The sequence below is a fragment of the Nannobrachium achirus genome (genome assembly GCF_963921795.1).
Source record: "Nannobrachium achirus genome assembly, chromosome: 20".
Lineage (NCBI taxonomy): Eukaryota > Metazoa > Chordata > Actinopteri > Myctophiformes > Myctophidae > Nannobrachium > Nannobrachium achirus.
Window position 1 is genome coordinate 17,831,808 of NC_137827.1, and position 24,754 is coordinate 17,856,561.

Here is a 24,754-nt window from a genome sequence, read left to right on the forward strand (position 1 = left end):
AGCAGACGCTCTTAATCCAGAGCGATTTACAATAAGCCAGGACAGCACAAGGTAATACATCTAATGCATAGACCTAGTAATCTAGGATAACCCTAACCAAGAACCTATTATCAGTCTAACAGCAGAATAGTCAAAAGAAGACAATAATCTGTACATTAAAACTATACACACAGTAACACACTATAGCATGCATCTGTCTATATAACATGCTATATAATTATATAAGCCTGCTACAGTAGGTCGCCGAGGCTTTAAGTGCTACGGTAAGTGCTATGGGCTGAGGTGGAGTCTGAAGAGGTGAGTCTTCAGTGTACGGAGTGAGTCTGCAGTTCAAAGTGCAATGGGGAGTTCATTCCACAGTTTGGGTAGAAGAGTTGTCCCAGGGGTTGAGCTGCTATATCAGTGGTGTGAAACATGTTCACGACAACGACCCCCAAAATGATATGTATTTGGCCACGGACTGGCAAAATGTTTCGTTCCAGGGACCCCCAGAAGCAAAGACTTTAGTTCAAAATATTCACTTAAAAAGAAATATAAAACTCTCTCTCTCTCTCTAATGGTAAATGGTGCATTTATATAGTGCTTTTATCCAAGGCGCTTTACATTCACCCATTCACACGCACATTCATACACCGGTGACGGAGGAAACCATGCAAGGCACCAACCTACTCACCGGGAGCAATTAGGGGTTCAGAGTCTTGCTCAAGGACTCTTCGACATTGACTCTCTCTCTCCACACATTTGGGTCCCAACTATCACTCATTTAGCTGGGTATCCCCTGGAACCCTCCATAATCCCTGGAGGGTCCCAGAAACCAACACTTAGAACCATTGCTTTAGTCAGCACCCCTTTTCACGCAATGGGCCCCCCCCCCCCCCCCCCCCACCACCACCACCAACATCTGGATCAAGGAAAGCAAACGTGATGCTTTTTACTTGAATTTCAAAACAACAGCCAAGTCCACGGGGGGTTCAGCTCGGTGGGTAGTCTGCACATTAGGGAGTGATGCCCATGCTGTGTTGGCTTGTTGAGTTAAACTCTGCAGCTTTCTTCACAGTTTTGCAAGGTATAGTAAACAATGCTAACTCAGAATGGAACTGTTTGTGCTTTGTTTATCCAAGGTCTATTAAGGCCTCGCAATTTCAGCAGATTCCTGCATATCTGACTACTAGCAATCCCAGAGAGCAAGGTTATCTATCAAGGGTTTGTATGTGAGATGTCTGCGTGATTTTATCATCATTGTGTGAGCCTTGTTGTAATGTTTTTTGTCTGCCACTGTTGTCTTTGTTACCATAGCTAGATATTTCTTGAAGACAATTTCTTGAAAGGGGTTTGTTGCGACCGTCAGGTCTCAGTTACAATCAAAACCTCCACCGGCTGTCCGTCAGTCAGTCAGTCAGTCAGTCAGTCAGTCAGTCACATCACACTTTTGCCCTACTCATATCTTTGCCACCGTTGCCAAGGGGCCTTCGTCACTCCACTCGCATTCGACTCTGGGGCCTCGGCCTGGGACTGCAGAGTGGCACACGCTCGGGGACCACCTCCAGGGACCCCTGGAGATCCAGGGACCCCCAGGGAGCCCCTGCCGCCGCCGCCAAAAAGTGCAAAATTGACCAAATGACCACCCCAACGAGGCTGCTCACGGGGAATTCCCGGGGACCACCACTGGTGCTCCAGAACGAATGCAAAAGTGGCCCCCTAGTGGAGGACCCCCGCCACTGCAGCGCACATAAAATGCCGTAACTCGGGGTAGGAGCGACCGGGAGAGCCGGGGCCAGTACCCACGTGTCCGCCTCGGCGGCGCGGAGACAACCACCCCAACGAGGCTGCTCACGGGGAATTCCCGGGGACCACCACTGGTGCTCCAGAACGAATGCAAAAGTGGCCCCCTAGCGGCGGACCCCTGTCACTGCAGCCCCCTAAAAAGGCCGTAACGCGGCCCCCCAGCGACCGGGAGAGACCGGGCCGGCACCCAGGGGAGCCCCGGGGGCCCAGCCACCGCCGGGGCCCCCCACACAGCGCTTTCCTGCTCAGCAGCGCCAATACCACAACACTACAGCTTACCTGAGACACATCATAGGTGATGTCTGCTGAGACGCCGTTACTCCACAGCTTCTGGGTGACGTTGACTGCTCGCGACATGGAGGTGGAGGACGTCACAGGAACTCACTGGAGGCTGACGTGGACAGAGGGACAGAGTAAATGGCATGCTGTCTCAGTGATGTTAATAGGTTTTTAATGTAATGAGTCCCGGGACCCAAGAAGGGTCTTTCGGATGAGTCCCAGGGATATTTTATGGGTCCCACAAAAATTCAACGCGTCATGTCATTTTTGACAAAGTGCAGCATTTAACTTGAATTGGTTATTATATGGTTATGTTCATCTTACGTAGAAATGTGTCTGAAAGAAATGAACCACAATTCCAAATCTTACAATTTTAATACTTCCAAATAGTCATGTGAAGGTTTGATTTTTTTTATACCGAACCGGTAATATCGGATGTTGACCACTTGGGGGCACAGATAGAAACTTTTACCGAGTCTTCATAATCAACAGCCACCTGTTATTTTATATACATCGATAATATATGGATCTTCTCAGTGAGATCATCTCACTGAGATGTCTCCTGTTTGTACTGTTACTGCTTCTATGGAATGGGGGAAATGCTCTCTGCCGTGCTTGCGTTTGCTCTGCTGTACAGAGAACCAGTGGACTGGGTCAAAAACAGTGGATTGTGATTGCTTGTAGATCGGTTACTTTTGTTTTGAACGGTTGATCCTAGAGGGACGTGCCGCCCCTCTATGGATGCGGGAGGGCAAGGCACAGGCGGTGGTCCGCTGCCCCGGCGGACCACCAAAGGGACGGCGCCGCCACGAAAACGCTATAATTGTCTCAGATAGCATACATGCTAGGCTAGCTTGCGTCCTCCGTGTTGTAGTTGAGCCAATAAAGGTTATTTGACCATGTTCACCACGACGTTAATCGTCGCTATTGTTGTAAAGACGCAATGAAGACCTGTGAGGCTTCTAACACGTTGTCCAATGTCCACCATGTCTATAAACAATAGCGCGTGTATCCAGTTGTTATTGAATGAAGAGGACGGGGAAAGGAGGCGGGGTCGCTGTCTGAGCAGTGAGCAGCAGTGTAGAGACGTCACGTCACGTTTCTGCGCCGTGCCCTGCCATACACGTTCTGTGGGGGAACCCTTTTTGGTGTATCACCTAACACGCTGTGAGAGCGGTCAGAGAGCGGCCCGGTGCTACGCTAAAACTCAGGCACCCATTGAATTCTGTGACCATGCACGGACACACAAAATGGCGTTCAAAACACACTGTCGTTAGTTCTATCGTCTGTTTTAAGACTTTCTACGCGGATTTCATTCGTGTTAACATAGCGTAAAGTAGCATGCCTTCACCCATGAACAATGGTGGCGTCTGTGGACTTTTTAAAATATATTTTTTTTCACGACGTGGTAAATTATTTTAACGTGGACTCCAATGGAGGCGATGCGTCCGTGGGACCCCAGGACAATGACGTGAATGCGTCTCTAGGCAACGTGAATGCGTCAGAGACGCGGGACGCGCACGTAATGACGTCACTGCTGTCTGATAGCCAGATCCATCCATCCATCTTGAAAAAATTGAATATTGTGTAAAAGTAAATTTTCTTGAAACTTTCATATATTCTCGGTACATTGGACATCCAGTGAATTACTCCACCTTTTTTTTTTTGATAAAACTTTTGCATTTTTATGTCCATATTTCAAAATATTACAATATTACACGACAAGACCACTCAAAACAAGGAGTTATAATAGAGAAATGTCGACCTTCTGAAGTCAGAGTTGCTTGAAGTCAAGAGGGAAGTTTCCGAAGTCAGTTATGATTTTGGGTGCTATGGCATCTGCAATGCTTTTTCACACAATATTCTAATTTTTCTCGATGGATCTGTATAGCCTAACACAGTGGTTCCAAAACCTTTCAGCGTGAGGGAAAACAGCCAATCTACAAGCTTACAACATGTTGTGAACTAGTAGATATTATTAGTATTTTTGTATGGTTGTTTTTGAGCGGTGCACACCGGCTCCAATGCTTGCCTGAGCGTGTAACTACGTAACTATGTATGTATGTAGCATGCAGTATGTACATATCGTCGTTGTCGGGTGGAAACCTTGTATGTCCAAGACCTTTTGTTTTGTATTTATCGTTTTAAAAATGAACTAAACTAGTGAAAATAGCAGATCTACAAGCACACAACGCCTCGTACACCGCAAGGCGTTGTGTGCTTGTAGATCGGCTGTTTTCACTACTTTTGTGCGACGGCCTTGTATGATGAAGCAGGGCTTTACTTGGCGAAAAAACGTACAAACTTGAAACTTGGAGATACAAGGTTTCTGTTCGACAGTGACGATATGTTACTTTGTAGATTTAGATTATTACAAAACATCCATATCACACTTACACTTCTATATTGTGGTATCTTATTGATATTTTTACTGAAAAAAAAAAATAGTACAGGTAAGTGATTAGATCGGCGGCGACTATCTGCATTGGTTGCTGTGGTAACGACATGATGACATAGTGTGGGCATGAATAATGCTTAATTTATCCACAACTTTCCCACGTCCCGTCATGCATTGCGCAGAAGGTGTGCGGCAGTTTCCAGCGTCGCAGCCGAGAATGATCTACAAGCTTACAACGGTTGCATCTGCAACGCAACGTCAGCTTGTATGTCTGCTCTAAACCGGAAGTGTCCTACAGATAATGCTACAGTAAATTCTCGCGGAAACAGGTGGATACTCTCTCGCATTACGGGGTAAAGTCAGACTTCAGTGTATGTCCAAATTGACACATCACTTTTGTTGCTATCAATTAAATCTCTTTGAAGGTCTGCGATGCCATAGACCTCCATGTAATTCATAGTGCACAGATCATGCACTCACATGCCTAGATCATGCACCATGTGTGTGCACGCTGTTCACAGCTTTCAAACAAAGAAATCTGCTTGGAAAACATGGCTGCCATGTTTGAAAGATGGGGTTGGTATGGGGGTTAAACATGCAATTTCGCGATCGCGATCTTGCCCAATACATTTTTTGAGGTCCCATTTTTGAATTTCCAAATCTGATTAGCACAAATCGGTGTTTCTTTTTGCTGGTCAGTCAGGCGGTAATAAATCTGTAGCAAAGCGTCGCCTGGATGTCCCTGCTCGTCTGTTCTTCAGGAGCAGACATTATTATATGTGCAGTTTTCCTGGGCACAAGACGACGCTGCAAAGGCTGGAAGTCACATCTTTTTGTACATTGAAAAACATAAAAAAGAATGACGCCGCTCCAGGAATAACTCTGGAGGAGTCCAGGGAGGCACAGTGATCATAGTTATTAACGTGTTGCTAAAAGTGGCTTGCGACGCTCGACTGCAGTAATAAGGCATCATTAAATATGAAAGGCTGTCTGTGGCTCCTTCATTAAAAATAATTATGAATTTCAGTGTGTGTGTGTGTGTGTGTGTGTGTGTGTGTGTGTGTGTGTGTGTGTGTGTGTGTGTGTGTGTGTGTGTGTGTGTGTGTGTGTGTGTGTGTGTGCGTGCGTGCGTGTGTGAGTGTGTGCGTGTGTGTCACTCACTGGCTCCTCCATGTTGGCCACGGCCAGACAGACTTTATCCAGGGCCACACTGGCCCCGACTGCCGAGGGGACGGGGACCGTGGACACAGGGCCCCGAAACTCCACGATCTACCAAGATAGGAAGAGGAAACAAGCTGTGATTACGTTACCGACAGATCAACACAGTGAGTGTAAAGCCCTCTGCACACAGGACAGTTGCGTTTTTTTCGTTTGCTGAATGAATAAAACGCATTGGATTTGGTGTGCAATGCTGTGCGGAATCGGCGCTGCGGATCCCAAAAGGAGTCATAAAAGGAGTCATGAGTTTTTTACCGCATGCGACAAGACGCACAAATCGAACTGGGTTCGATCGAGAAAAAAACGCACGGCCGCAGCCACTCGTCGCACGGCTAATTCGGATCCGGTGTGCATGAGGTCGTAGAGAATCATTGTTTTCTTATAAAAAAATGAAATTGTCCGTTTTATCCGTGCGGATAAACGCGCCTGTGTGCAAAGGGCTTTAGTGAACATAAATAAGACAGGTTTTGGATCAGAACTGACTAGCAGGGGCGTCACAAGTTACTGGGGCCCAAGGTGGGGGGAGGGCCTTGATAATTCTATACTTTAGCTATTGAAAAATAGCAGATATACAAGTTCACAGCTTGTAGATCTGCTATTTTTGAAAAAGTTATGAAAATGTGTGCAAATCTTTGAATACATGTATTTTTTTAAGCAAACATTTGTAACTCAAATTTTGATTTTGGGGGGTCCCTGGAACTAAATATTTTGAGATGGGGGTCCGTGGCCAAATAAATATCATTTTGGGTGTCCTTCACATGAAAAAGTTTGAGCACCACTGACAGAAACATAGGTTTTGCACAAATGTTTCACGATTTTTCTAAAATAGCACATCTACAATCTCACAGCGCGGCACTCGGTGCCGCCCTGTGAGATTGTATATCTGCTATTTTTCAATAGTTAAAGCACAAGATAACACAGTGAATCCTTGTACCCTGCACACGGAAACGCTGCTAATTATGATAAGTGAAAGTGCCTGTCTAAAGGTAGCTCTCCACCAGACAGACTACGACAGATTACTACTCAGACTGGCAGTCGAATGAAGTTGGGAGATCAGTCGGTTGGAAGGTATGAAGAAGACTTGCTGAATGCAACTGAGAGCCGACACTGACAGGCGGCTACTATGGTGCAAAAAAATAGCCTCAAAATCAAACCTCATGCTGTTGTCTTGGTCGTGTTATGTTACCGGCCGTGGAGTCACCAGATCAAAATCGGGACATATTTCTTGCAACCCAAACACCGCTGCAAATAAACCCAAGTACTTTAGGGTCACTGTCTGTGACCTACTTTTGGTACTCGACGACACACTTGGCCTTCCCTTGATGTACTGTAACCTCAGTGTGCCAGGTTTGGTCTAAAGGTCTACTGGTGTGTGAGATACACTCCAGATGAATTTGCCACTGGACAGACAATTGCCGTACAATAATTTACTTACAGTGCCAACTTACATGGCAGAGCTCCATATATTTTTTGAACTCTTAAAACTCCATACTACCATACTTCAAGGTGGCTTTGATCGTCAATGTCTTTTAACTGTCCCTGTCGCTCTGACTAGAGTCAGATCAAAAGGAGACCAGAGCATTTTGCAGCTATGGCCCCCCCAAGTACCTCTTAAAGTCAGAATGGCTGAATCTATGGTGGTTTTTAAAATCATGGTTAAAAACATACCTGTATAGCACTGCGTTTCCATTTTAACCTGTTTGTTTGTTATGTTGGTGTATTTTATTTTACATTGTATTATCCTGTTTTTTTGTATCGCATTTCCTGTTCTGCACTTTGTGAACTTTATTACATCTCAAAATATGTTGTTCCTAGAGTTCTCAATAGTCCTCATAGACGGGGAGAAGCGTGTTGACCCTCGTACACCTTTTTTGAAACCTTTTTTGAAGAAGACATGTACTTTTTTATCGGTCTAACCATTGATTTTATAGCGAATGCTATATAATTTTTACCCCTAGAACTGATAGTTTTAAAGTTGGTTTAGAAAGTCGGAAACACACCTCGGACAGCTTTTTTTGGGGCAGTTTCAAAAGATAATGATATGGATAATCGACTCCGCCCCTCCCCCCATATTAGCCCAATCAAATTAATTTATTTCAGTTACTGTACAGAAAGTACTACTTTCAGTACAGTAACTACAATAAATTAATTTGATTGGGTCATTTAACATGGGGGTACATGACATCATAAAGAAATGGCTAATTTGATAGCCTTAATTAGCTGTTTTGGCCGTGTCACGCCCCCTTTAAGTATGAAACAACTCCGGGTCTTGATGGGTTTAAGAGGTTCATAGTAGTAGTAGTAGGACCTACCAGGTGGTCATAGCGCCCCCCGGCTGCCACTATGTCCGGCACGGTGCGCTTGCGCTTCCTGATGAAGGCCACGACCTGGAAGATGACCCCGGAGTGGTGCTGCACCTTGTAGACCAGACCCAGGTTCACCACCACCTGGAAGAGAGGGAGGGACACACACACCATTTAGTGTGTATGCGCATGCATAAAGTGAATGGCAAATCGAGTGGCAAAGTGAGTGGCAAAGAGAGTTTAACGTTGTGTAATGCAATCAGTTGGGACTTTTCTGTTTGGATGCATGGCCTATCGAGGCCAGAAAGTCGTTTTGTGCCACTCAGTAGGCGTTCCCTAATAACTTCCGGGTATGATGACGATGTCACGCGCATACCCTCTATTCTGCATCTAGCTTGAGGCAAGACCCCCAAGTGTTAACATTTTGTTATTTTGGTGCTCCTTGACCTGACAAAGTGCCGCTGATATTCTAAATCCTAACTTTTTTTTGAAAAACATATGTTGCTACTGTATATCAGTGGTTCTCAAAATGTGTCACGTCAAGGACCCACAAAATGATATGGATTTGGCCGCGGACCCCCATCTAAACATATTTAGTTCCAGGGACCCCCAAGAACCAAAGATTTGAGTTAAAAATGTTCACTCCGAATTTGGGTCTTGCTTCAAGCTAGATGCAGAATAGATACACGCAACCATGTCACATAACATCATAGGGTTAGGGTTAGGGCCTTTTTTCAGGCCCAAGGATCCCATATAGCTGAGAGATGAAGTTACAGCATGGATGCGACCTACGGAAAACTGTGTGTGCTTTCTGCGGTTGTTCACTGGAAAACTGAAAGAAGTGCTGTGGTTTGGTGTTGCTGTCGACCCTCCATAGAGCTCTGCACTCGCCACCACACACACACACACACACACACACACACACACACACACACACACACACACACACACACACACACACACACACACACACACACACACACACACACACACACACACACACACACACACACACACACACACACACACACACACACACACACACACACACACACACACACACGGTCCAATCGCTGCACACGACAAACACAATAAAGCTTGCGGCATACTTCAAACAAAGTCAGACCTTTCCAGCTTTCTGAAACCACCGTTTGTTTTCACGACCCCCTGCCGTGCTTTGACATACTGTAACTATTTGTCTTCTGGATTTCTACATTTCTGGTGACAGTAGACACAATAGAGTCCCTCAGACAGGGATAAAAAATATGTTTGATTTGTACCTCCTGACGTCCTCAGACAACCTTTCTTGTCTACGGTACGTTGCGAGTGTCTGACCAATCACACCTCTGTTTGCTTTGGTGTCTCTGCAGTGATGTTCAACTAGGCACACAATCTTGCGAGGAAATAGCTTCGTTCATTTTCTCTGCAGTGGTGTAATTCTGTCCTTACTAGGGAAGGGCATTCACAAATAGTGATTTTTAGTATTCTAATTATCCATCCATCCATCCATCTTCAACCGCTTATCCGGAATCGGGTCGCGGGGTAACAGCTCCAACTGAGACTTCCAGATTTCCTTATCCTGCGCAACTTCCTCCACTCCCTCTGGGAGTATACCAAGGCGTTCCCAGGCCAGTCTGGAGATATAATCCTTCCATCTGGTCTTAGGTCTGCCACGGGGTCTCCTCCCAGTGGGACGTGCATCGAGGACCTTCCTAGGAAGGCGCTCGGGGGGCATCCGTACTAGATGCCCGAACCACCTAAGCTGACTCCTTTCCAAGTTAAGGAGCAGCGGTTCTACTCCAAGTCTCTCGCGGGTGATTGAACTTCTCACCCTATCTCTAAGGGAGATACCAGCCACCCTTCTGAGAAAACTCATTTCGGCCGCTTGTACCCGAGACCTTATACTTTCGGTCATGACCCACACTTCATGACCATAGGTGAGAGTGGGAACGAAGATTGCTCGAAAGACAGAGAGCTTTGCCTTACGGCTCAACTCTTTTTTCTTCACAACAGTGTGATTAAGCGACTGCAAAACCGCTCCTGCTGCTCCGATTCTCCGGCTGATCTCCTTCTCCGTCTTCCCCTTTCTCTCACTTGTGAACAAGACCCCGAGATACTTAAACTCCTTCACCTGGGGTAACGTCTCATTCCCTACTTGGACTGCACAATCCATCGGTTCCCTGCTGAGAACCATGGCCTCAGACTTAGAGATGCTGATCCTCATTCCGGCCGCTGTACACTCGGCTGCGAACCGATCCAGTGAGAGCTGAAGGTCTTGGACCGATGGTGCCATCAGAACCAAGTCATCCGCAAAAAGCAGTGACTCAACCTTTAGCTCACCAAGCCTTAATTATTCAACCTCAAAGTATTCGAATAGTCGAATATTCAACAGGACTGGCCAAACTGTCAAATATTAAGTAAGCAAGAGGCGAACATTGTGAAAATAGCCGATCTACATGCTCACAACCGAGTCACATTAAATGTAATACCCACAATTCCAAGTGCTTGTCAGAGTGGGGGTCCCCAGTTCATATATGTTTATTTTGGGGGTCACGGCCTGAAAAGGTTTGAGAAGCCCTGGTATAGAGCATTAACAAAGAAGTTTTATAAACTATTTGGTGAATGCCCTAGTAGTCCTTAATACATTGTCTTTCTACAAGGGAGAATGCTGCAGTCTTAACCCATTTAAATCGGGAACGCATTATTACACATTATCACTTTAACCATTATTTTCTGCTTTAACAATTAAAAGAAATAGCAGATTACAAGCTCACAGTGCGGCAGCGAGCAAGTAGATCTGCTATTTTTGAAAATTTGTCTTTGAATATTTTCACCCCATTCAAAAAATGTCAATGGACCCTCAAAATTACATGTATTTGGTGGCGGGCCAAATACATTTTAAACTCTTTTTTTAACTTTAATTAGGGTAATTCCGGTACGGATGTCGCTACAGCCTGGTCCTCCTAAAACACAACAAGGTTCTGCAATATAATAAGCCCGAGTCCGACACCAAATTAATGTAATTTCTCTCTGACGTTGTCACTTTATTAATCCCCAAACTTTCTGACCTTTCTTTGTCTACGGTTTGGACTTTATTCCCAGTAGAAGAAAAAAAATATATATATATGTCACATTTGTTTGCATTTTATTAATGAAAACAACATTTTTGTATTCATTCTTTTTACCAACAAATCAAAATCGATGATCGAATTTTCTGAGAAATAAATCAGGATTTTATTTTTAGGCCAAATCGAAGAGCCCTAATTCAAAGACCTTTCCGAAGAGTTTTCATGGACATTTCCGAGCCCACTCCCTCCCTCACCTGCAGCTTGACGCCCAGCCTCTGCAGCAGCACGGTCAGCTCCTCCAGGTCCTTCAGGCCCTGCTTGGCCAGCTGTGTGACAGCTGTCTTCTGCTTGGTCAGTGAAGACAGCAGCTCCCGCAGCTCCCGCAGCTCCCCCTTCTGCCCGATGTACTTGTACAGCGTCTGCAGCTGCAACCACAAGACCCACACGACAGTGTTGATTTCGTCGACTAAAACTATGACGAAATTCTTTTGTCGACTGTGTTTTTTTCACTGACGAAAACGAAATAAAAACGAAATAAAAAGTAAGCTGTGATGACTAAAACTAAGACTAAATATATTGACAATTTCGACAACAAAATAAAAACTAGACTAAAACATTAGGGAGGGACTATAGTGCTGAAGAAAGTCATTTTATGTTTGGTTGCTCTCGGGTGTTGCGTGCTGAAAATAGCAGATCTACAAGCTCACAAAGCGTTGCAGCGCGACGCGTTGTGAGCTTGTAGATCGGCTATTTTCAGCACGCAACCAAGTGTAAAATCAGTCATTACGATGCCATCAAGGCCTGCCAAAATACATTTTAGTTGACTAAATCAACTGTAAATTTAGTCTCCTAAAATCTTTAGATATTTAGTCGACTAAAATTAGACTGAAACTAAAACTTTTCAGGTGACCAAATTATGACTAAAACTAAATGACATTTTATTCAAAAGACTATGAATAAAACTAAATCAAAATTTGGTGTCAAAAACAACACTGCCCTTCTTCAAAAATAGCAGATCTACAAGCTTGCATCGCGGCTGTGAGCTGTGAGCATGATATCTGCTATTTATTTAATAGTCAAAGCATAAAATACTTTGTGGGTCTTGTGGTCTGCAGCTGGACCGCGAGACCCACAGGACCCCCTTTCTTCAAAACATGTTTGGGGCCAACCCCCATCTCGAATTATTATGCATCTGGGACCCTTCCCAGAAGCAAATACTGTATTTGATGACATCACACATTGTAATTTACAATACAAACCCCAAAATCAATCCTCCAGTTCTAGGAAACACAGAAGGGGGGGAACTTTTTTTCTATTTCCACACAACTCCTCTAAGGTATATTAATGACATATTTCAATATTGAAAATGGGTGGTCTGCCCCTTTAATGTACTGACGTATTATCTTGCTTATTATAGTGATGTGTATTACCTGCTTATTGTAAGTCGCTTGGAATTAAAAGCGTCTGCTAAATGCCTAAACTGTTAACTGTAGGCTATTATATATTTCTGTGCACCCAGAAAGGGGACATCAGAGAGAGACACATTAGGGACACATCAGAGACAGACACATCAGACACAGACACATCAGAGACACTCACGCTGTTGGTGGACAGTGAAAGGTTGCAGAACTTTGCCTCCACTTCCTTCCTGGTCAGCTTTTCACTCTGGGCCAAAAACACAAACAGGTTGAGGTTGAGGACCATGGATGATATTATTTAATGAATAAAACAAATGCAAAACAAATGCTAAAAAAGAAATTACACAAGTGACTGGACAATTAACTCATTTACCGCCTCCCCGATAAAATCCCTATGTTCTTCTCCGCCGGGCCCGATAATCCAGAGACTTTAATATGCTTTAATCGCTATAAAACATTTAAAAGTACAATCGCTGTTTATCGCCGATCCGGACTGTTTATCACCCTCGGAGAACTGTTTCTGGTCGCATTTCCGGGTTCTGGTTTCCGGCGGGACCGGAGCTTCCGTTAGCTTTCATGTAAACAGTAGAAGAAGCTGCTCAGCGATGGATACGTCTTTTTTCAATCTGATTGTTGATGAGTTCAGCGATGTTTTAAAAGACAGTAAATGAGTTAATCAGATTAATTAATAAAGAGGATAAGGATAAGGATAAGGTGGAGATCTCAGTTTTAGGCACAAAAAGTGTGGTTAACTCTTATACTGCTTTGGACGTTCCCGTTCGCCCCAATTCTCGAGGTCGCGCCGCGCCAATACGGCCGTTCGTTCGTTTGCCTTGTTGATGTCCTTAAGCTGATGAGGGGTCGCGCCGCCGTGTACTGTAATCACATCGTCCGCAGTGATGGTCTTAAAAATCCATTATGCGTTAACATCAACAGAGACCAATTCTCTTCCGTGTTGATTTTCTCTGGCCCTGAGGCTCTGTGGCCAGAGTGCTCTCAATGTATGGCAAGCGAGACCGGCCAAATTCACATTAATTCTTGCATGACGCCGCCCTCTGCTGCCTGGTCTGCGAAAGTGCAGATCAGGCACTTAAAAAAAAATCAAACCCAAGTTTGAAGTGAGCGGTGGTGCATGTGCATGTGCATGTGAAGAATGTGCACGCACACTCTCTCCAAAACAAAACATGTGTGTGTGTGTGTGTGTGTGTGTGCGCGTGTGTGCGTGCGTGCGTGTGTGTGTGTGTTTTCACCCAGGTGTGTGTGTGTGTGTGTGTGTGTGTGTGTGTGTGTGTGTGTGTGTGTGTGTGTGTGTGTGTGTGTGTGTGTGTGTGAGAGAGAGAGAGAGAGAGAGTGTGAGCCATATTTGCTCACTCAGGCCACCACTGGCATTGCAGTTGATGCTCAGGGCAGGCTAGACTCAACAGCACCTCTCTGGTCAAACAGAGGTAGGGTCAGGCTACATACACCTCAGGCTACATACAGACAGACAGACAGACAGACAGACACACACACACAGATACACACACGGCCACGCTAAGGAGACGGTGTGACCACCGCTCAAAAAAAAAAAAAAAAGTCTATCTATCTACTATAACGTTGCAAAGGTAAGCCGCTTTTTGATGGCACCAGACCCAATAAATAAATAAATAATCTGGCAGTGAAAAAGTTAAGTGCAGGTGTGTGTTGCTGTGCACGGACCATGGCGTCACACAGTATGTTAGAAGCCTGGCTCAGGCGGTCCTCTGGAACGCCGCTGTGCAGCAGGATGGCCTTCAGCAGGCTGGTGTGGTTCACATAGATGTGATAGTTCCTCTCCTGTGGTCCAAAAGTAAAAAAAACACACTGCAATTAAGACGCTGTCGTCCGTCACACTTTAAGAAGCGCTGCTGTACAACGGTACAACGGAGGCGTTCAGTGAATAATGACGGTTGCGTCCGGCTGCCCTCTCATTGCCTTTGACTCATGTACACTTTAAAAAGGCTTTCACACAACCAGCTGGCTGCTCCAACAGGAATCCGTGTGCAGGGTTCCCACTCTTTTCAAGAGACAATTTTCTTCTTCTGGCACCATTTTTTCTTTCCTTGTCCTTTTTGCCAATTTCTGATTCTTTCGTGTATTCTAGACCCTTGTCACTGCCAACTCATAGTCCTGTGGGGAGAGCGCACCGACAACTACCGGTATGTGTCCAAATTAGTTTGAGTCTAATATTGGGGGAACGATCGAGGTGTGAGTCACAATTATGAGGTTTCGGTTCAAACCTGAAAAATTACAACAGTGTGAATTGAGCGGTGCAAACAACACGACACACATGCATATCTCATGTATGGGCCGTTCTGTCCGTGTTACTTTATGTGTGTGAGCACGGATCTCCATATATGGAGATCCTTGCTCATACATTTCGTACTAATAAAGACAGAGTGAAACGTAGGAGCGGTTTGCACCACTCAAAGAGACAAGTCAATACGTTTGGTTTGGTCACGCTCGGAAAATAGCAGATCTAGAAGCTCACAGCGCGTCGTGCTGTGTGCATGTAGATTGCCCATTTCCAGTATAAGTGTAAAATCAGCCATTGTGACACCAATCAAGGCATGCCAAATAGACGACTGAAACTAAACTAAAACTTTTCAGAAGACAAATATACGACTAAAAAAGACTGACTAAAGTAAATCAAAATGTGTTGTCAAAGTTAACACTGCTGGGTTGACAGAGTTCAAGTAACATAGAAACAGGTACGTGCACAGTGCACATAGACATGAAAGGGGGCTTGAGCCCCTGCCCTTTTAACAGTCTGTAAAAAGTGCCCTCTCCAGACCATGAATACAGTTTTCATTGTGGTGAAAGAAATACAAATGCCCCCTTCCCATGCCATACCTGAAGGCAGCATTCAAGAGAATTGCCTTGTCCAAACTCTCCTGAACTTGAATGCAGCATCTTATGTTGAAATAATTGCCCTCCCTGAGTTGAAATCCATGCCATTACGCCACATCTCCAGTATTGCCTTTTTATGCTTAGTTTAGTGTGGTATCAAGTACTGAAAATAGCCGACCTCCAAGCTCACAACGCGTCGCTGTGCGACGCGTTGTGAGCTTGGAGGTCGGCTATTTTCAATATTTTCACCTGAAGGCCCTTTTAGAAATTTCAGCCCCTGCCTCTCTAACATTCTCTGCACGTCCCTGAGAACCGAGCTAAACGTTAAGTGTGCACAGGAAACGGACTGTAATCGGGAGTGAGGGAAGGAAGTGGACAGAACTGTAAATACGTAGCGCTGACATAATGCGTCGGAACGATCTGTGAAGCGCGGAATGGGAGGAATGTGCACTTCCACTACCACGGGAAATGCCAGTGAGACATCCATGCAAAAACAAAAACAGGGGAATGTGCGGAACGCAACTTCACTTAAATCATTACGGTGCATGTATGACAGGGCAGGTTCCTCCACTGCCTGTAGGGATGGGAAGATATGGACATTTCATGTCACGATTATTGGGACCAAAGAAAGTGCGATTTACGATATCGCGATAGTCAAAATGTCCCCAACATCTATTATCCTGGTGGTGGAACATTTGCCAAATAATAGCAGATTTACAAGCTCACTGCGACGCGTTGTGAGCTCGAAGATCGGCTATTTTTTGGCAAAGAGATTTGGTAGAGAGTGTGAGAAAAAAGTCTATCACTTCAAGTACATTATTTAGAAGTACCGGATACTAGTAAGACGCCTCAGGGCGACAAGCGACCTTGCGCCACAGTGATGTGGACATCAGGGATGTGGACATCACTGGGTTCTCCATATCTCCATATATGGGCATAAAAGGGATTTGCTCCCCCTGGCATCACAGGGATCTCTCAAACAGGGCATCATTAATATTGATGACATCAGGGAACTCCATATATGGGCATAAAAGGAATTATGTTAGTGTGACATCACAGTGACATCAGAGCATGATGTCAGAGCGGCAAACCCAAAGACCGTAAAAATGTGTGCACGTCCCGGTGCATGACGGAGGACAATTTCACGATAAATTAAATCTCCACGATACGATTGTTTTGAGTTTTGTATCACGATAAACAATAATTGCGATTATCGTTCCATCCCTACTGCCTATAATACCGACCTGCAGGGCGGGGAACTCCTGGACGATCTCGGAGACGATGTAGATGATCTCTGCGTCGGGCAGCAGGCTGTGGGTGACGGGAACCACGATGTCGAAGGCGCACTCCAGCAGCTCCCTGGGGTGAGCGCGGTCCAGCTTCCTGGGACGGAACACACGCTCAATGCTGTACCTGTCGGATGACACGCACATATTAGGGATGGGACATTATGAACATTTCATATCACGATTATTGTGACCAAAAAATAAATTGCGATTTACGGTATTATCTAGATAAAATATTCCCAACATCCATTATTTTGGGGCGGAACATTTGCCAAGCTCAGACGCGCTGTGAGCTTGTAGATCGGCGGCAGACTCCCTACACTACAGCATCCTTTCTCCCTTAATAAGGCTTTTGCTTTGATGTTAATATCATAGATAATAGATTCCACTCCAACCATAGCATCATTGGATAATAAACATAATTCCTATATAATATTGGATCATTCTGTCCTTGACAATAAGCAATCCTACTGTTTGAATGCTGTACACGCACACATGGAGCAAAAATAATGATAGACAAAAATATAAAAGATTTTTCTTTTCAACTTCGACTTTCCCTGTTGGGAGTCGACTTATGGACCATTATGGTCATTATGGTGGTTATGGGTGAACAACAGAGGAAGACAGACATCAAAACAAGCGGACTGAATCCATTTCACTTTACCTTTTCAGATAGGTTATGTTATTCCTTACCTTTTGAGATAGGTTATGTTATTCCTTACCTTTTGAGATAGGTTATGTTATTCCTTACCTTTTGAGATAGGTTATGTTATTCCTTACCTTTTGAGATAGGTTATGTTATTCCTTACCTTTTGAGATAGGTTATGTTATTCCTTACCTTTTGAGATAGGTTATGTTATTCCTTACCTTTTGAGATAGGTTATGTTATTCCTTACCTTTTGAGATAGGTTATGTTATTCCTTACCTTTTGAGATAGGTTATGTTATTCCTTACCTTTTGAGATAGGTTATGTTATTCCTTACCTTTTGAGATAGGTTATGTTATTCCTTACCTTTTGAGATAGGTTATGTTATTCCGGGCCACAAATCTCGCGAATGCCATCTGGGGTGAACACAGGGCAGAGAAAACCTCAATGAGTGTTTTTGCATAATACCAGGACATCAGTAGTCAGTCAGTCAGTCATTCAGTAGTACATAAATACATCTGTCAATCTATTTTACAGCTATTGGAAAAATAGCAGATATACATGCTCATAGCGCGGCACTGAGTGCCACGCTGCAAGCTTGTAGATATGCTATTTCTTTTTAATCGTGAACAATTTTGCAAATCTTAAATATTTTTCAAAACAAACCTTTGTAAATCAAGTCTCTGGGGACCCCCACCCTGACAAGCACTTGGAATTGTAGGTATTACATTTAATGTGACTCGGTTCTGCAGATAAATATTGTGAAAATAGCAGATCTACATGCTCACAACGCCTCGCAACGCGAGGCGTTGTGAGCATGTAGATCGGCTATTTTCACAATGTTCGCCTCTTGCTTACTTAATATTTGACAGTTTGGCCAGTCCTGTCGAATATTCGACTATTCGAATACTTTGAGGTCGAATAATTCGAATACTAAAAATCACTATTCGTGAATGCCCTAGCGTGTGTGTGTGTGTGTGTGTGTGTGTGTGTGTGTGTGTGCTCACGCGGAGGTCGTAGGGCAGTGTGACCAGCATTCCACTATGGTCCATGAAGCAGGCCAACTCGCTGCCATCATACAACTTCCTGTTTCTGGGGAGGAGCAGCGGAGTCTGGAGACGCACCGCACCTAGAGAGAGAGACGCACACACATGCACACACACAAACACATTACAGCAGGGGTCTTCAACGGGGGGTCCGGGACACCTGGGGTCCAGGCACATACACACACATAAGCATTGCCACATAGGCATTGATGCCTGACGGCGTCGCCGGTTTGATTCCCGATCCGGACGACCTTTGCCGTGTCACTCCCCATCTCTCCACCCATTTTCTGTCAGTCTACTGTCCTATCGAATAAAGGCAGAAAAAAAGCCCCAAACAAATCTTTAAAACAAAAAAAAAGGCAGATCTACAAGCTCACAACGACTCGCAGTGAGGCTTGAGGATCTACTATTTTTCGGCAACGAGGTTTGGTGCAGAAGGAAAAAAGAGCAGACCAAGTACAGAGCCAAAGGCCAGGTTTAAGAAGCATTGAGGATTAAAGTGGTATTTTGTGATGGGGGTCCGTGGCCAAATACATAATTTTGGGGGTCCTTCACATGAAAAGGTTTGAGAACCACTGACATAGTAGTCTCAAGAACAGAATAACTGAGCTCCAGTTAAGTGAAAAGGACCTTTTCTTTGACGATGGCCGGCCAGATTGCTGACATAGAAACATTGTTTAAAAAAAAAAAAAACCTTAGAAGGATTCAAAAGACACTTAGAATCGGGTCAAAATTCTAATTTTCACAATTTTTCAAAAATAGCTGATCTACAAGCTCGCAGCTGTGAGCTTGTATATCTGCTATTTTTCAATAGTTAAAGCACAAAATAATGATACACAATACACAATAGTGTGCCGTCAAACAAGTCTACGAAACTATCTATGAAATGTAGAGGGGGATCCTTGCTTCGTCTCTCGCTCAGCTAGGGGGTCCTTGTGCTTGGAAAAAAAGAAACTGTTGAAGGCCCCTGCATTACAGCAACATCTACATAACAAAACATAACCCCGACCCCCCCGGAGGCTGACAAGAAAACCCAGCATAAACAAACACGTGCAGCTGGACACCATCAGCAGCAGCAGCCTGCAGGGGCGTCAATTGGGTATGGCAGGGGTATGCAGCTGCCATACCCTGGGTCCAGGGGGGAAAATAAATAAATATAAATCCATGAATGTCTCTTTGTCTATCTGTGCTGGTTGTTATGTTCTTAAATTGCAGTAAAATAACTACGAATGCAAAATTTAACAAAATGGTCACTTTAACAAGGTATTATAATCATATTCTCCACACTTGTATTCTCCCCATCTTGATAAAATGGTATATTCCCAGGTTCCACAGGTCAGCTGCACAGGTGCAATGCATTATTGCTAATTGTGGCACGTTTACTATCATGCCAAGTTTACTAGCTGCACTTGAACAACCGTTCCAGGCTGCCATATCCAGCCCAAGAAACCGTAGAAACGGGGGAAAAAAATAAAATGTACTTCTTAAAATACATGAATCATGCCTGTCTCTAAGGCAGTGTTTCTCAAATGGGGGTATGTGTACCCCTTGGGGTAAGTAGAGGTACTACAGGGGGTACTTGAGAGAAAAGTTAAAATGAAACATTTATTTTACAGTCATGTGTAATGATAAAACATTGACAAATGTATGTGAACGTGCTGCTCTGTACGATTTTAAACCAAAATAAGTATGAATTTTGACTAGCACAACTGTTACAGAATAGAAAACAAGCTACTTACATTTATTAGCATTTATTAGGACTGTTATTTATTAAAACTGGACTTTTGACGTCAGTATTTTCTAATCAAAATGTTGTTTAATGTTGATTAAAGGGGGTTCTTGGATTCAGAAATCAGGGAAAGGGAGTATTGAAGCCCAAAATGTTTGAGAAACACTGCTCTAAGGTATGGCAACATGAGACACCAGTCATGTTGCCATACCTTAGTTTCTTTTCTGAACTGACGCCACTGGCAGCCTGTGCAGAAACATCCCTGGCACCTGTGTTGCTCCCAGAGCACAACAGTACACGCATTGTTCCCTCGCTCGCTCTCCTCCACCGGGAGCAGATGGGAACCGCGGGGTCCTCTAAACGGGCTCAGGAGGACAGGTCAGGAGTCCAAGTGGTTTGCAGAGGAGGGTAAACAGAGGCTTCCACACGTAGGGATGGCACGATAATCGCTTATCGCGATGAAAAATCACTCACGATAATCGTATCGTGGAGATTTAAATTTGTCGTGATATCGTCCTACGGTCATGCGCTGGGATCAATTGGCCTTTTATTTGCCGACCACTTAAACCCTCTAGAATTGGTAAAAGGTAATTATTTGTGACCAAAGTGTGTCACAGTTTACTATGAGAAACGTCACAGCTTGTCCGTGTCCGTCTGTGTAGACGTGTACACATTTTCACGCTCTATGGGGTTCCCTTATATGCCCATATATGGAGATGTGGCGATCCCTGTGATGCCAGGGGAACAAATCCCTTTTATGCTCAATATGGAGATCCCTGATGTCCACATCAATGTGGCGCAACCTCTCCCTTTAGGGCGAGGTCGCTTGTCGCCCTGAGGCGTCTTACTAGTAATATACTGTACGTACTTGATCCAGTCTTTTTTTCACTCTATCAAAATGTCTTTGCCAAAAAAATAGCCGATCTACAAGCTCACAACGTGTCGCGTTAGCGATGCGTTGTGAGCTTGTAGATCTGCTATTTTTTGGCAAATGTTCCGCCCCAGGATAATGGATTTCAATTATCGCGACAATATCGTAAATCGCGGTTTCTTTTGTCACAATAATCGTGATATGAAATGTTCATATCATATCATATCATCCCATCCCTACCCACACGCCTGCCCTGCCTCCACCACCACAAGAGTACAGAGCAGTACTCGTTGGTACTCACCGTGCCTCTTGAAGATCCTGGTGATGGCTTCGTGCACATACTGCTGTAATTTGGCAGCGTTGAAATTGAAGTTGCCCTGGGGGGAGACCAAACAAACAGGCTCTGTCAGGAGACGGGGGGAGACATCGATTAAGCACTTTACAGGCCCTCCTCTGCTCCTCTGTTATATGGACCAGATGACTGAGGCGCTGCGCGCGGCCGTTTTATGTGTCTACAGTGACACCTGCAGGTTCGAGAGGGGAAAAATACTACTGGTGTAGAATTTCAGTGGTTCTCAACCTTTTCAGGCCGCGACCCCCAAAATAATCATAATTTAACTGGGGACCCCCCACCCTTTTGAGCACTAAGAGTTGAAGCAGTGCATTTTGTATATCATCGTTCTATTGTGAAAATAGCAGATCTACATGCTTACAACGCCTCACATTGCGAGGTGTTGTCAGCATGTAGATCGGCTATTTTTTTTTATACAATTTCTGCCTCTAATATTTGACTTTTTGGCCAATGTTTAATTCGTCATTTCAGAGGTATTGAAAAGTCCAAATGTGCTATACACCAAAACTTTTTGTTGGTTTGTTTACCGTTGATAGAGAAAACGGTGTTGCACATTAACGTAATCATCTGGGGACCCCCGAAAATCATTTGGGGACCCCCTTGAATGATTGCCTCTGGTTAGTCTATATTAACTTTTCAACCACTTATCCAGCTGCTGTACGGAACGCTCACAGTACACCAGGAAGAAGCTGGATGGTAGGTTCATAAGAATGCCACGAAAGGCACTTGATGTCACATGGGGGGGGTGGACCACATCGCAAAAAACAGACCTCTGCGACTGCTGCGGCAGCCCCAAAGACGCAAAGATTTGAGAAGCAAAAACTTGAGCAAAAAATATGTATATATTCAAACATTTGCACAAATGTTCATGATTTAAAAAAAAAAAAAAGAAGATATACAAGATCATAGTGTGGCACCAAGTGACGCTCTATGAGCTTATATATCTGCTATTTGTGAATAGCAAAATAAATCTAAAATGACGGGTCATACAACGAAGTGAGAAAATCTGCACGCTCACAACAACGCATCGCAGTGCCGAGACGCCGGGGTTAACCACTTGAACATTTGACCAAACTGGCAGATCTTCAAGCTTGCGATGCATTACAATGGGACGCATTGTGAGCTTGTAGATCGGCTATTTTCTGTGAAGATTTTGGAGTAGAGGTCAATCAAACCGTCCAGTGAAGTATATAGGGTTTAAATTCATTTGGTAAAGTAAAAGGGGAAGATATGAAGACAACAAAATCCCAACCAGTTGAACGGACGTGACTAAATAAGAGCGTGTCGATTCCCTGATCAGCAACCTGGGATTCCATTGCAGTGCAAGAACACCACAACAAAAAAATACTTTCATAATCTTCTATAAAGGCAAGAGCGCTCCTAACGATAAAAAAACGAAAGTGTTGACATAATGTTTGTGACATTGACTCTTATTGCAACAGTTCCGTTTACATGTGGACTCTAGGGCTGCACGATTAATCATTAAAAAAATAAACATGGGTCTTGATTCATACATCTGTGTTGAATTATTTGCACAACATAATCGTTTCTGTGCTAAACATTTTTTACATAATTTCAAACATTTTCAAAAGGTAGTAGAAATAGCAGATCTACAAGCTCACAGTGAGCTCATGTGCAGTGAGATTGTAGATCTTTCATTTCCACTATTCATGTTTTTATTTTAGGTATAAAGTTAAATATGCCAGAATGTTTTTGTATATTTGGGTTATTTGTCATACTAGCCCTTACCCGTTCAAAGATATGAGCTGCGAAATGATGTGCAGTGTGTGGGTTATGGGATGTGCACTGTGCACACAGTATATGAGGGATGGAAAGTAACTTTAACTGGTGCTTGCATGCTAATATGTAGGAGCATCAATGTAAGAAATACCCGTTCCATTTAACGGCTACAGAGATACTGTGTACCGATCTGCATGATTTTTGGACAACATCTGTAACAGGGCCAGAACCCCCCCCCCCGCCCGCCCGCCCGCCTGCACACACACACACACTCCCCCCCCCCCCCCCCCCCCCGTGTGTGTGTGTGTGTGTGTGTGTGTGTGGGTTTGTGTGTGATTGTGCATGGCCTGAACAACAGCGCCCCTCCCTTAACATGTGTGGTCACAAAAGGTACTGTAGGCTAAATAGATATAGATACACCATAAAAATGCTAATATACAGCATACGATTTGTGAAAGTGACAAACGGGCTTCACAGTTATGTCAGGTGTGTTCATATGCTGATGGTGATGCGATTTCAGTTCAATTGCTCCAGCCACCGAGGAGAAACGCTGTGACAGACAGACACTCACTCACTCACTCACTCACTCACTCACTCACTCACTCACTCACTCACTCACTCACTCACTCACTCACTCACTCACTCAGACATTCGCAAAATTATAGTATAGATATGCCCTGTGTAAGTTCAAAGCTTAAAAGGAAACAGAAATGTATTTTGTATTCATATGCTTCAGTGTTCAACTACAAAAACATGATTAATCACAGGCAGGGCTGTCCCATTACAGTAATAACCCCACATCAAACATTCTGAAGGAGGCATAAACAGATTAGTATTAAACCTACTCAGAAAGCGCATGACAGAAGGCGTACAACAGAAGCTTAGCAAACTAAATAAATGAACGATACTGAGGAATATCGGAATCAAAAAAACGTTGGTAGAAAATTATACCGTAATGTGGACCATTATCAACAAGTTGGGGCAGAGTATCCCAAACCTTTCCATGCCAAGGACCCCCAAACAGCCATAACCTCTGGCTGCGGACCCCCTACTGCAAAATTGCATTTTATTTTGAAAACCACTGATTTAGGACTGTTAAGGTGGGACTCCCTCTGTCCCAGGTTGTGCCTAAACCCCAACATTTAACTTCCCAAAGACTATACCTAAACCTACTAGGCCTAACCCTAACCTCAACCCTAAACTCACAGAAACTATGGCTGAACCTAACCTCAAAACCCAGCCCACCTGCACCAAACACAGAGGAACAGAGACTCTCCCCCTGCCCCCGTAACGTTACCTTGTGCAGGTCAATGTCGTAGGTGTAGTCCATGACCGGCGTGGGCTTCTGGGCGAACAGCTGTCCCACCATGGTGCGGTAGGCCTTGCCGTTGATGTTGGCCATGGTGTGCTGCAGCACCTCGTGCAGCTCCGACTCGGCCATGTGCGGCGGCGGCAGCAGCTCGCTCTTCAGCAGCTCCTGGGCCGTGGGCCGCAGGGCCGGGTCGTGGTTCAGCAGCCAGGCTATCACCGACCTCTGGGGTTAGGGGAGGAGGAGGGGGTTTGAGGAAAAAAAGGAGTTGACTCAAAGAGAGAATGACAGGGTTCCCACAAATTTTTACCAATTAATTTCAAAAGCTTTCCCAACAAAAACATCCAAGGGAGATGATTTATATTTTGAAAGGGACATCGCTCACCTGCGTGCCTCGTTCGTACTCTGTGAAGTCTTCAGGGAATTGGATGCCCTCCT

General features: G+C 44.4%; 1 protein-coding gene across 1 annotated transcript in view; it reads right to left on the bottom strand.

Moving 5' to 3' along the window:
- The window catches only part of eif2ak4 (eukaryotic translation initiation factor 2 alpha kinase 4), an 87,054-nt gene that overhangs the window by 25,779 nt on the left and 36,521 nt on the right, over positions 1-24,754 (bottom strand). The window contains 13 exon segments of the mRNA XM_080750649.1: positions 2,065-2,146; positions 2,148-2,176; positions 5,624-5,731; positions 7,993-8,127; positions 11,306-11,476; positions 12,651-12,716; positions 14,168-14,284; positions 16,582-16,750; positions 17,636-17,685; positions 18,277-18,398; positions 21,217-21,292; positions 24,305-24,541; positions 24,702-24,752. Coding sequence (XP_080606775.1) covers positions 2,065-2,146; positions 2,148-2,176; positions 5,624-5,731; positions 7,993-8,127; positions 11,306-11,476; positions 12,651-12,716; positions 14,168-14,284; positions 16,582-16,750; positions 17,636-17,685; positions 18,277-18,398; positions 21,217-21,292; positions 24,305-24,541; positions 24,702-24,752 — 1,413 coding nt within the window.